Raw genomic sequence first — 14,188 nt, 5'->3', positions numbered from 1 at the left:
GCTGTGTGACCTTAGCAAGTTGCCACTTGCTACCCTCTCTGGGCTTGGCTGTGTTCGCAACAAGAGATACTCATTAAAGATCCTGGATGTATGACTGCCATCCAATGGTCCTAGTCCACCTCAAGCTATTATGACACTGTCTGTAGGCCCTCATGAACCATCTGCTACTTGTCTGTGGACAGGTGGCCTCCTTTCTCTAACTACGGTATCCCTGGATATAAGTGGCTATAAGGATAGTGCCTCCTGGGGTCCTTGGAAAAAGGAATGTGATCCTATCAGCCCAGGGCTGACAGATGTGAACTGAACCCTCCCATTCACAAACCTCTGTGCTATGTGTCTATGGTCAGGAATGTGAAGGGGTGTGGGGAGACAGCACGGAAAGTGCTCACCTTGCAAGCTCTGGACCTGAGGTTGATCCCAGAACCAGAAAAGGCTGGTCACTTGTGGGTGGATCCCTGGCACTCACTGGTCAGCCAGCCTAGTCAAATTGGTGAGTTCCAGGCCACTGAGAGACCCTGCCTCAAAATTAAAAATAAGAAATAGTGAATGATGTTGGAGAAATGCCAAACAGAATTTGTCCTCTGATAAAACACACACACATATACACACATGCATGCATGCACGCACACACACCATGCACCCTGCCGCCACCACCCATATAAACACTAAGAATATAGAAAGGAAAATCTTCCTTGTGACTTGGCTGGAGCCCAGTTCTGGGCGCCATCTAATCTCAGTATCGTAAATCAACCTCAGCGCCATCCTGATCCTGACCTCATGCACCAGGCACCAGGCACCAGGCACCAGGCACTGAGGCCCAGCACAGGCTTCTCCTCATCCCCCAGTTACACCAGTTCAACCCAGTGGGAGGTAGAAATCTGAAGTCCAGGTCAGAGGCAGGGCCATCTCCCTCCAGAACAAAAGAAGGGGATGTTGGCAGTGGCAAGAGTAGCTTTTTATTTGGGTTCTTGGGTAGTTTAAGGTTTTGCTTTTGGGGTTTGTGGGTTGTTTTAAGGCAGGTCTCTCTATGTAGTCCTGGTCTATTCTGGAACTTGCTATGTAGGCCAGGCTAGCTTCAAATTCACAGAGATCCTCTTGCTTCTGCCTCCTGAGTGCTGGGATTGAAGGTGTGCGCCAACACAGGCTCAGGTATTTTGTTGAAATAACCTAAAGGGAGGTTGAGGAGATGGCTCCGTTCACCGTGCAAGCATGAGGACCTGAATGTAGGCCTGCAGCACCCATGTAAGAGCTGGGTATAGCTCTGAGCACCTGTTACCCTAGCTACAGGCAAGTGGAGACAACAGAGTCCCTGGTGCTAGTTGGGGAGCTCCAGGTTCAGTGGGAGACCCTGTCTCAAAAAAAAGTCAGATGGAGAGTGACGGAGGAAGATACTTGCTGTCAACCACACATACACACACAGGCATTGCATGCGTGTACACACTTAGACCATACACACACACACACACACACACACACACACACAAGAAATAACCTGAGAATATTTGTATTTTGGTGTTCAGAACTATGCCAGGGAGCAAGCAGCTGGACCTGGGCCAATGACCTTAATCACCAGGTCATTGTCACAAGAAAAATTACCACATTCTTCAGCTAGGTTCAAAGTGTGTCGGGCCTCACAGCCTTGCAATGGAAAGACCTCCCAGTTAGTGCCTGAGGATCTTGTTATTGACAGGAGTATGTTACTAGAGCGGGGGCAGAGGGGCTGTTCTCACTCTGTCCACATCAAAGAGTCTGAGAAGGTGGACACCAGAAGTTTTGACACAGCTCAGCTCCAAACTTCCCCAGCTTTATGATCTTGGGCAAGTTATTGAAGTTCTCTGGGCCTCAGTGTTCTTCCTTGTAAAATGAGGGTGATAATCAAGACTTTCCGCCTAGGTTTCCTGTGGAATAGAAAGGAAGCCAACAGTGAAGGGTCCATAGAGCTCATCTTCTATTTGTTAGCAGTGAGGCTGCAATTATGTGACTATTATATCTGAATTGGAGTTTTAAGGGCTGTTGAGAACTCTGAAATTCTCCAGGAAGATTTGAGACCAAAGGAAAGCAAATGTTCAGACCAGGGCCTCCTTTGATTCCCCTGTGTGGGCTTGGGCAGGTTCTTTGCCTTCTCTGGGTACCAGGACCAGTTTGTCAACTCTGTGTTAAGGGACTGGGTTCTATAGGCATTTCTTTTTATACTAAAGCTTTTAAGTGAGCTTATCTGTGGCACTTCTTTGTAGGTGGGACTCAGGATGTGACATGCCAGCCCAGTATGCTTGGTCCTTCCCTGAATGCTAAGGCCACCCAACATCCCTGTGTATTGAGTGACCTCACCTCTCCATGCCTTGGTTTCTTCAGCCATGGTGTGGGGCTAGTGAGAGTTTTTATACCAGAGGGCTGTAGGAGGATTAAATTAATTACCTCACATCAAAAACTTGGGACAGTGCCTGGTATGCTGCAGGCCTCGGTGACCCTCATCTGGATTTCATAGCTCTTACAAGAACGTCTAACTCCCTCGGAGTGCTTCCTGATGCTGGCCTAGGGAGCTGCCTCATCTGAGATTTGTACAATCCTTGGGAGAGTCATCTGGGTGACCTGTTCAATCGCACCCTGATTCAACCATGTCATCCAGCTTGTGTGTTGTTTCTTTCTTTTCTTTTCTTTCTTTTCCAAGATGGTGTCACTATGTAGCTCTGGCTATCCTGGAGCTCACTCTGTAGACAGGGGGGCCCTGAACTCACAGAGATCTGCCTACCTCTGCCTCCCTAGTGCTTGGCTTAAAGGTGTGTGCCACCACCCTTAGCTTGTGTGTTATTTTCTTGAGGCTCAATTCAAAATACCACCTTTCCTCCTTCCTAGCTTTAACTAGAAACGGCTCTCAGGGCAGGCTTGGGGAGGGAGGTGCACACCATTTGCAGGTAAATCACTCATACACACACACATGAGGACAGACAAGGACATTGGGTGTCTGTCCTGCCTTAGCACTCTCCACCTTATTCCCTTGAAACAAGGGTCCCTCCCTGAACCTGGAGCTAAGCTGACGGCCAGCAAGCATAGTGGTAGACCGCTTGCCTAACATATGTGGGGTCCTGAGTTCCATTGGCAACAGGCGAGGAGGCTAGAGGGAACACTCTCATGAGAGATCAGGCGCCTTTGGGTACATTTGATTGGTGGCTCCATGCTGTGAACAGTGTTGGTATATTACTCTTCCTGAGCCATTTTTGCAGCCAGTGTGGAGTCTGACCTCAGCTGACATGGATACACCAACTGAAGTTCACGCCTAGCATTCTAGAGGGTGAGTGTGGCCAGCGACTGACTGTCTGATGGTATGGTCTGTCATTGTGTCTAATCAGATGGCAAAGTCCATGGCAAGAACAAAGCCATCATTTAGGTGTAGAGTTCTCAGAATCTCAGTGTCCAAGGAAAAGGAAGAAAGTATCCTAGCTGTGACTCACAGCAGGAGTCTCCCCTTGGGTGCTCAGTGTTGAAATTCAACCAGACACAGGAGGAAAATGCTGTGATAATCAGCAGGGAAACTATTCACTTTACAGGGAAAGCGGTGATTAAGATGGGTACACATCCGGAAACAAATAAGCCATGCAGGTGAATGTCAGAGAGACAGCTTCCTCTAAGTAAATAAGAAAAATACCTACGTGGGGGCTGGTGAGATGGCTCAGCATGTAAAGGCACTGGCTGCCAAGCCTGACAGCCTAAGTTTGATCCCTGGGACCCACATGGTGAAAGCAGAGAACTGATCCCCACAAGCTATCCTCTGGCCTCCACTTATACACACATACCTAAACATACACACATACATATATACATACAGTAAAAGTCACAAAAACTTGAAAAAGTAAAGTAACATTTGCTTTCTTTTTAAAAGAAACAAAAGGTGGCTGTAGAGTTGGGTCAGAAGTTAAGGGCGCCGGCTGCTCTTCCAGAGGACTCGGGTTCATTTCCCAGCACCCACATGGCGGTTCCCAATCACCTGTAACTCCAGTTCCAGCTATGTCTCCCTCAGGCTTCCACTGGTATTGCATGTATCTGATGCACACACTACATGGAGACACACACACACACACACACACACACACACACACACACACACACACAAATAATAAAGCTTTTTTTAAAGAAAGAAAATCTTACCTTTTCCAGTTAAAAACAAAAAAGTTTGCAAACACATAAACGGTAACGTGGAGGAGACTGTGAGTGTTCAGAGCATCTCATGCGTGTGTGGTCTCTGCACAACTACTCCGTTGTACTAATTTTCTGCATTTGAGTCACACAGCCTTCAGGGACCCTAAGATCTTGTTGTCATTCTACTCCATCAAACTCAGCCAAGCCTGCTGACCATCTGGTACCATTATTATATGGATGTCACTGTGGGAACAATCTAGAAGCCAGCAGTGCCAAGTCAGGTCAATGGCACAAACTTGGAAACTTTACTAGGTTCTGAGTAAATTACATTAATAATAATTATGAACATTTTATTTATTTACTTGAGACAAGGCCTCACTATACAGCCCTGACTGGCCTGGAACTTGCCACGTAGACCAGAGTGGCCTCAAGTTCATAAACATTTTCTGACAACTCCCATTTGTTCTCTTATTCCCAAGTTTCTAACTGGATGGTGACTGGCTTGTACTCCACTTACACGTTTTCATTTAGCCTGTGTCCCTCTGGTTTTCATAAATGGTAGGGGGGCTATATCACTGAAGCAAAGCAGTCAGCATCTACTGGAATAACTGGTTCTGTTTGAGAAACATGTCCCAGGAGACATGAGAAACATGTCTCCATGTGTAAAGTGTTTGCTGTACAAACATGAGGACCTGAGTCGGATCTCCAGCACCCACATGAAAAAGCCAGATGCGGCAGCATGAGCCTATAACCCCAGTGTGCTTGGGATAGGAGTTGGGTGGAGGCAGGCAGATCCCTGAAACACACTGGCCAGCTAGTATCACTGAATCAGTGAACGGCAAGTCCACAGAGAAACCCTGACTGAAAATAAATAAATAAATAAATAAATAAATAAATAAATAAAGTGGAGAGCAACTGAGGAGGACATGTGATGTCAGTCAACCTCTGGCCTCCACAGGCATTCAATAGGCACATGCTTCTAAACACACATGTACTCATACCCAAAAAAGAAGCCTGCCCTGAACACCTCCCCTGCCCAGGGAAAACTCCTGAGGGCAGAGACTAGGGAAGGATGAGCCAGCGGTGCTGCCCTGCCCCCTGCCCCCCCACCCCCACACCTCTCCTCTCAGCATCCAGCTGCTCCCTAGTCCATGACTGTTGTGTGGAGGTGCCACTGACTCCAAGCCACACTTCTAGTCCCCACTGTCTGTTGTCAGTCACTAGAGAGCTTCGCCCAGGCCCTTCCACTGCGCCAGAAGCCAGTCATTTCCAGGTCTCCTGTTTCAATTAATGGAAAGGTCATCAAAGAAGGGTCAAAGCCATTAAAGGTCAAAGTATATTTCCACCTCTGTGCAGAAGGAAATGATTATAGCCAGGAGAAACATGATAACAGCAACAAACATATTGAACAGTGACAATAAGCCAGTCACCTTGGCCAGTCAACTCATGCAGGCCTTCGGACACTCCCCACCCCACCTCCAGGATGTTTGCTGGTTGAAGAGGTCCGGGTGTAACCTGTACAGAGTCAGTCACATGCTCAGTGAGGTGGGGAGGTTTTGCTCCTGTAACAAATAGCCCCCGTGACTTGCAGTGCCAAAGGCTTGTTTCATGCTCTCAATGCCCACTGCAGATCGGCTGTGGGTCTTGTCCACATTGTCCCGATTCTGAGCTCCAAGCTGAGGGATTGATTGGCACCTGTCTGGAATGCCGTCGCTCTCAGGGTAGAAGGAAAAGAAACCTGTCAGTCTCCTGCACTGCTTTTAAAGATTCTGCCAGAAATGACAATGTCATTTCCTCCCATGTTGCACTGGGGAAAGCTGGCCAGCAGTGTCTCAGGGATACTGTCTTCAACTATGACGTGTCTGCACCCTCCAAGTCAACCAGCCATGGACCACAAAATGTGTTTGTTTGATTTTCTTTTTAATTTTTTATAAGGTGTCATGTAGCTCAGGCTGGCCTGGACTTCAGCATAATATAGCCAAGGCTGTACAAGGTTGATCTTCTGATCCTCCTGCCTCCACTTCCTCAGTTCTGGGGATTCAGGTGTGTTCTATGATACCTAGCCTAAAATAATTATTTTTTAAAAAGAAGGTCTGTACTGAATGTACTTTATTTCCTTTGTCACTTTACATAAATGGTACAAATACTGTAACACATAGCATGCTACATTGTATGAGATACATGAAATCTCAACATCTTTAAAGCACTCAAGAGGATATGCAGAAGCTATATACAAATGTATACACATGTAAGTCATATGAGGCCCTGTGGATTCCGGTGCACTCTGGGACACCTGCAACCAACCCCCACCGATACTGAGAGTCAACTGCAGAATGTCACAGTTTATGTCCTGACACCAGCCCCCCTCACTCCTAGTCCCATCTCACTGTCCACCTGCTGGGAGCATGCCCCATCTCATCACAGAAACCCACGGCAGGCAAAGGTTCTTATCGCTGGTTTCTGGCTCTCTGCAGGGAAGCAGCTGAGAGGGGCTGCTTTCCACACAGGGCTCTGGCAGGAGAAAAGTGTGTTGAGGTAATCTGGCGCTGGTGGGAAGCCAAACGGTCACCAACTCCTTGGTGCCTGAGGCAAATCCATTTCTTGGTTCTGCTCATAAGGAAGGATATGAGCATGTTGGTTGAGCATGGATTGGGGCTTGGGGGTTGAGCCCACAGATATGCAGACTCCAAGGGGGCAGTGCATTACCCATTTGCAGTAAGTTTGTTGGCTAAATAGCCATAGCACAGTTAAGCTTCATCCTCGAAAAGCAATTTATCACTGGGCGAGCATGATGGTCCAGTGAGTAGAGCCACTGGCTGCCAAGCCTGATGACCCGAGTGATGTCCCTAGGATCCACATGGTGGCGGGAGAAAACCTCCTCCCATATGTTGTCCTCAATCCTACACATCCACACACGCACACAATAAATTAATGTAGTAAAAAATTTCTCTTTTTAAAAATATGTAGTATTAGCCAGGCAGTGGTGGTGCACACCTTTAATCCCAGCACTCGGGAGGCAGAGGCAGGCAGATCTCTGTGAGTTCGAGACCAGCCTGGTCTACAAGAGCTAGTTCCAGGACAGCCTCCAAAGCCACAGAGAAACCCTGTCTCGAAAAAACAAAATTGTATTATTGTCCTCATATTGCAGAAAACTAGAGCTCAGGCCTGTGTTATTGGCAGCAGTAGCCACTGTTACCTCCAAGGATGTGTGTACTACTTAAGCCCCTATCCTAGAAGATTTTAAGCATCCTCTTACACACACACACACACACACACACACACACATCCCCTCTGGAATAACCACTGTTATCTCTTAAAGCATCCGGACTGTGGGACCGCAATAAACTGCTTCTTGACAAATATGGGACATGCACAGTGTGGTGGCCAGTGTAGAGGAAACACTCACTAAATATTAACTGTTTCTCGTCATTTATGATCGCTCCATGCTCAGTTGTCCAAACTCCAGCTTCGGTTCAGAGTTCTCTCGTAATGGCCTCTCCACCCACCTTCCACCTCTCTCCTTGCCCCTGATCTCCTTAAAGCAGCCAGGGGTTAAAGGTCCATCCAAGAAACTGAGCATCTTGGCTCTGAGCACTTGAGACAGCCATTCTCACAGAGGCTGGTGATGGCCACTCAGTCGATGTGTGCTCACCTAGCATTTTCAAAACCCTGGGCTCCAGGCCCCTACCTGGACATGGTGGTGCATGCCTGCAATTACAACACTTGGAAAGTGGAGGCAGGCGGATCCTAAGTTCGAGGCTATTCTCAGCTACATAGATAGTTGAAGGCCTGCCGGGGCCTTGAGCCCTCTCTCAAAGAACTAAAAACTAAATTACAGAAACCCCAGCCACTGTCATTGCAGATGCCTTCTCACCTTTGTCTGGGTTTTTAGGGTCTGTGTTTTGAGACTGGACCAATCCAGCAGTTGGCACAAGGCCACCATCACCCATACAGATGTTTCTCTAGCCCATCCCACAAGTAATCACTCTGGAAGAGATGGCTTTCCCAAAATCCCCAGGGGAGGCTGATTCTGCTGGAAAGATGGGGATACACACTGTACTCATTCTGGGTCCATCTCTCCTGTGAAAGCTATTCTGTGCTTCTCTTGCTGTTGTTGTTGTTGTTGTTGTTGTTGTTATTATTACTATTATTACTATTGTCTTTTCATTATTTAAATTGCACCCATTAGGAAGGATCTGCTGGGTAAGTAGTGTGCCCCATTCACTGAGATTTCCCTCAGCCACGGATGGTCCAGGGTTGGTGAGGTGGGAGATCTCAAGGGATCCTGGCCCATGACTGGTCATAGACAAGCCTCTTCTCTCCAGGACCGCAGAGGCATCCCGGAAGAAGAAAGAAAAGCAGAGGAAGTGGAAACGCTATCTCCTGATAGGCCTGGCCACAGTCGGAGGCGGGGCAGTGATTGGTGAGACCCGCTGTGGGGGTTAGCTCACGGTCTGGGTATCGGTGGGGAGGCGGCCCCAGCATGTGACAGGTTCTCAAACTCAGAGTAAACACACTCATTAACACTGATAGAAGCTGCCTATAATCCCCGCACTTGAAGATAGAGGCAGAAAGATCAGGAGTTCAAAGCCACTCTTGGCTGCCTAGAGTGGCTGAGGCCACCCTGAGCTATTTGAGAATGTCTCTTTTTAAATTATCTTTAAAAGATAATTTAAAGGCATTGCTGCAAGCTTCCACAGAAGGCAGTGGGCAGCTCATGGGAGAAGAACCCATTAATCCTGACTGAGCTCTTACCCTGCAGGTGTGACTGGGGGGCTAGCTGCCCCCCTTGTTGCTGCAGGAGCTGCCACAATCATCGGCAGCGCTGGGGCAGCCGCCTTGGGCTCCGTGGCTGGCATAGCAGTCATGACCTCACTGTTCGGTGCAGCCGGAGCTGGCCTGACAGGTAAAGTTGTTGGAAAGGATTTTTATCCAGCATGACTCAGCTGAAAGGACACCCCAGATGACTTCTTCAGGGTGTGAGGAAATGATGCAACTCTGCCCCTTCTGAGTCCCACCAAGCCAGGCTTGCAGCAGACCTCAGCACAGCCAGGGGCAGGACAAAGTTTGACAAACTAATTTTTTCCCATGGGCACCCCGTGAGTACTTGCTGAGAAAGAGTCCAGCCCAGTCTATTGCCATCACCCAGGAAAGTACCCAGGCACCGTCCCTTGGAGGCATGAAGCTTCCTGGTGTCCTTGCCTCAGCCATCCAGCCTCACCCATGCCGTTGGCCCCTAGTCACACTCAGGCATGTGGAACACTGCCAAGAATCACAGTCAACATCACCTCTGTGAGAGTTAAGGCCCAGCAGGAAACTTGGGACATGGTGACAGTTTAGACGCTAGTGTGGCTCTGGTGGCCTTGGACAGTGTCCTACTGTCCTCCAATCAGGACAGTAGTGGTACCTGTCTTAAAGAGTTCACAGATGAAATGCATTTGTCCGGGAGCAGATAGGCAGTGCTTGCTGTATGAATACGTGGCCACAGCTGCTTGTTTCTATGTCCTCAGGATACAAGATGAAGAAGCGAGTTGGGGCCATTGAGGAGTTCATGTTCCTGCCTCTGACAGAAGGCAGGCAGCTGCACATCACCATCGCCATCACTGGCTGGCTTGGGTCCGGCATTTACCGTGAGGACCAGGGTAGACAGGGACTCGGACTGGAACCGGGTCTGCGGCTGTTGGTCAGACCCTGAGCTGGTTCTTTCTGTGTGTTCTAAGGGGTGGGTGTGGGAGGCTCATTTCCTAGAGAGAAAAATAGGTCCAGAGAGGTGAGAAACTCTCTTCTACCCATCCACCTGTGCACCCAACTATCCATTATCCAGAGAAGAATTCACCTATCTAGCCAGCAATAGCTACAGTGTACCCATCCTTCATCCATTTGCCACGCTACCCACCACCAGTCAGTCACCCGACTGTATTATTAAATATCAGTCTTACTGTGTGCCCCACAGCAAGCCAAGCCCTCAGTGGTCAACGGGGAACAACACAGTCATTGTCTGTGCTCTTACAGAATGCACAATACAGCAAAGACATCAAGTGACAGGAACGTAGGGCTGGAACCCCAAGAGCCAGAGGAAGAAAGTAGGGAACTGATTCAAGAGGGGGGCTAGTTAAGTGCCTGTACCAGGGGCTGGAGCAGGTGTGTGTGATCTGCCACAGGCAGATGGACCAGATCGAGTATCCTGCTGGGCTCTGGAGACAGAGGTCATGGGGAGGGGAGGATGGACCAGATGGTCCCGGTGAGTCTTTGTCTCTGTGGTAATGCTGTCTCCTCACCCTCACTCAAGGTCATTTCCCATCTCCATGTTCTAGGTGAGGAAATAGAGGCTGAGAGCAATGGGGTGACCCTGACTCTTCTACTCTAGACCTCCAACTCCCGGATTCTTTCCCAGTTAGTGTTTCTGGAGTCCAGGTGCTGCCAGCTCAGGGGGCCCGGGCGCTAGTCCCCCTGGGTGTTGGCGTTGCCTCTGGGCTGAGAGGAAGGAACCCTTTACCTTGGAGAAATTCAGACACTTACCTGACATCTTCCCACTTCATAGATGAACACTGTGAGGTTCAAGGTCAGATGGTCATGTCTCCAAGGTCACCTAGTTCTTAATGAGGACAAGAGTTGGGATTGGAAGCCATCTCTGGAAGGACTTATATATAGGGCAGGAGGCAGTACACTCGTCTGCTCTACTGACTGCAGCTGAGTGATGGCAGAGAGAACTCTCAGGAGCAAAAGGACCCTGTTGTTGTCTGTCTGATTCAGTGGGAGGGGCTTCCTCTGCCACAGCCAATAGAGGATGCTGCCTACACCTGTCTATGTTCTCTTCAGGCACATTCAGCGCCCCGTGGACGGCTCTAGCCCGCAGCCAGGAGCAGTACTGCTTGGCCTGGGAAGCCAAGTACCTGATGGAGCTGGGCAATGCCCTGGAGACCATCCTCAGTGGCCTCGCTAACATGGTGGCCCAGGAGGCTCTCAAGTACACCGTGCTCTCCGGTAAGCACCCTTCCCTGATCGGCCATGGTATGACACTGTGTGATACTGTGGCACCAAATCCTCGAATGCTTGTGACCCAAGGGAGCCTGGCACCATGCTAAAGACGAAGGGTGCAGACCAAACCTAGGACCTCATGCATGCCAAGCGAGCATTCTACCAATCAGCTCTTCTCTGGCACCGTGTTTTCATTTTTTGTTGTTTTTGTTTTGAGTGGAGAGGGGAAAACCACTGTTTTATTGTGCATTTGGAGACAAAAATGGCTGCAGCAATCACAACCTTAGACTAGAATGTTTGTATTATTATTTAAAAGTTTTCAAATTTAAATATATTTTGATCATGTTCTTACCCTCCCCTAAGTTTGTGTTTACTTTTTAATCTCAAGGCAGGGTTAATAAAATTTGTCCAGGCTGACCTTGAACTCACATTGGTAGCCCAGGCAGACCTTAAGCTTGCAATTCTCCTGCCTCAGCTTCCTCTGTGAAAAGTTTGTGATTTTTTTTTCTTTGCCAAGAGACAAGGCAACAGCCAATTGCATAAAGTAGCCATTGACTATTGTTGCCTAACAAGTCACCCCCAAGCTCACGGCATAATAATCCTTTTACTAATAGGTCAGGAGTGGCAAGGCTGGAGCTGAGCCATCTCAACTAGTCCTACTTATGGATCTGTGGGTCAGCCAACTGTCCCCAATCAGACCAGATTGCCTGAGGCAACTTGAACAGCTTGATTCTGTCCCATGTGTCTCTCCTCTTGAAGACACCAAGCTAGCCCATACCAGTGGGAGTGGTGCAGCAGGGGTGGTCCCATACCCAAGGCTAGTTCAATCCTCACAGATGCTTCTCTTTGCCCTATACAAGTCTCGTGGGCTGGGCAGGATGATGGATCTAGGATACTGGATGGGGTGAGTGGATGGGGCCGTCTTTGGAATCTCACAGTGATGTATGCTTGGGCAAGAGATATAGTTTGTGTATCAGATATGTTTGTTTTAAATCTCCCCTTTTGCTAGTCAGAGCCTGATGCTAGGAAACCCTTCAGATTCCTGGCTAAACAGATTCCATATGCATTGACTAGAGCATCCATCAGCCATCCTGCCCCAGCAAGGCTCCCCTGCTTCATCTCCAGGCTCCCATCTCCCCAGGTATCGTGGCTGCCCTGACTTGGCCGGCTTCCCTCCTCAGTGTTGCCAATGTCATCGACAATCCCTGGGGCGTATGTCTTCACCGGTCGGCAGAGGTTGGCAAGCACCTGGCACACATCCTCCTCTCACGGCAGCAGGTACCCAGGAATGGTGGATGTGGGGTGGGAGGGAGGCAGACAGAGGAAGCTTGGATACCAATGCATAGACCATGTATACTAATGGGAGCCCAACAGTAAGATGCTTGGAATCAGCCCTGCAGCTTTGGGGGGGGGGGGTCCATCTTTGCTGCCACTCAAGTTGAAATCAGGAAAGCATCCTAGGATACTTAAAACCACCCATAAGTACAGCTCCAGGAAATCTGACCTCTTCTTCCAGCCTCCTTGGGCACCTGCACACACGTGGCATACATATACACATACATAAAAATAATTTTTAAATAGCTGGGCAGTGGTGGCGAACTCCTTTAATCCCAGCACTCAGGAGGCAGAGGCAAGCAGGTCTCTGTGAGTTTGAGGCCAGCCTGGTCTACAAAGCTACGCAGAGAAACCCTATATCGAAAAAAATTGTTTTAAATGGCTTTAGAATAAAATTTGGATCCAGGGCCAGAGAAATTTGATAAAGTACTTGCCCTCAGAGCTTGCATTTAAAAACAAAACAAACCAGAAGTGGTGGTACTCACTTTTAATACCATCACTGGGGAGGTGGAAACAAGGGGCTCCCTGGGGCTCACTGCCCACCAAGGCTAACTAAATCAGAACAAACCCCACTTCTACCCTCCCTCTACCAGTGAGAGGAATGACACTCGGTGTTGACCTCTAGCCAGCACACACACACACACACACACACACACACACACACACACACACACACACATCCATGTATACACTCATACACAAACATACACACACACTCTCAAGGTGAAGTTTATTTTCGCTCGAGAAGCCTAGAGTGACTGTCAGGCACTCTGATGGTATGTGCCATGGGAGAGAGGCCTCTTGCCGTGTTACCCTGGGTGTGGCCTTGACTCCCTGCCCCAGAATGGCAGCACCTGAGCTCTAGCAGGCAGGAGAAAGGAGGAACTGAAGGGGTGCCATGCAGCCTCTCCGGTCCACTCCTTGGCCAGTCTAGTCACATGATCACATTTCACTGCCCAAAAAGCCAGGAAATTCAGTCTTTATTCTGAAAGGGCATGCAGCCAGCAGAAATTCAATTACTGCGGACAAAGGGGAGAGTAGATACTGAGAGACCCAGCAGTTTCTGCCAACCTGGGAATGTTGCCTGGGAAACTGCTAAACACCAGCCAATCCCTGTGTCTTTCCCTCCCAAAATGAAAAGGAAAACCAGAGTAGCCCTTCAGCAGATCTGGCTGAAAGGCAAAGACCAAGGCTGCTTTGGCTAAACAAGGTGGAACTTTGTCGTCTCCCATGGAGCAGTCTGGGTGCAAACAATCAAGCAAAGTGACTCTGTTAGCATGCTCACACACGAGCATACTTCCCCACAGTGTGGAGAGAAGACATCCATCCAATACGCCTCCACAGGCTGCCTTCCTTCTCGAGACTGCAAGGAAGCGTCCATTGCTTAGCCTTCTCAGGCTCCCAGGGGCCTCTGTCCTCCTCTGCTGGGCACCCTTCCTCCATCTTCAAAGCTAACAGTGTCTGGAGCATCCACAGGCTTCTTCTACCTCTCTGCTCCTCCTCCTGGTTTCCTCTGACTCCTGATTCCCTCTGATTACTGATTCCTTTTCCCTCCTGCACCCCTCTTTTTTTGTTTGTTTGATTTTGGTTGGGACAGTGTCTCACTCTGCAGCCCAGGCTGCACTAGAACTCACAGTGTAGCCCTGGATGGCTTTAACTCCTAGTAGGCATCCAGCCCCAGCTGCCTGTCACAGGCATGAGCTACTACACCCAGCTAAAATTCTTGACTAGATCACATCTG

General features: G+C 49.0%; 1 protein-coding gene across 14 annotated transcripts in view; it reads left to right on the top strand.

Moving 5' to 3' along the window:
* The window catches only part of Tmco4 (transmembrane and coiled-coil domains 4), a 79,424-nt gene that overhangs the window by 36,025 nt on the left and 29,211 nt on the right, over positions 1-14,188 (top strand). For 10 of the 14 annotated variants that reach the window (XM_035439462.1, XM_035439466.1, XM_027399823.2 and 7 more), the window contains 5 exons: positions 8,460-8,557; positions 8,897-9,040; positions 9,645-9,764; positions 10,954-11,118; positions 12,254-12,390. In XM_035439462.1, the coding sequence (XP_035295353.1) occupies positions 8,460-8,557; positions 8,897-9,040; positions 9,645-9,764; positions 10,954-11,118; positions 12,254-12,390 (664 nt within the window). Of the gene's footprint in view, positions 1-8,459; positions 8,558-8,896; positions 9,041-9,644; positions 9,765-10,953; positions 11,119-12,237; positions 12,391-14,188 lie in introns of all 14 variants that reach the window. The other 4 variants (XM_027399824.2, XM_027399825.2, XM_035439470.1 and 1 more) reach the window with 2 other exon arrangements.

Source organism: Cricetulus griseus, chromosome 2 (genome assembly GCF_003668045.3).
Source record: "Cricetulus griseus strain 17A/GY chromosome 2, alternate assembly CriGri-PICRH-1.0, whole genome shotgun sequence".
NCBI classification, from domain to species: Eukaryota; Metazoa; Chordata; class Mammalia; order Rodentia; family Cricetidae; genus Cricetulus; species Cricetulus griseus.
Note: the sequence above shows the minus strand (reverse complement) of the source record. Positions and strands in the feature narration are given on the sequence as shown.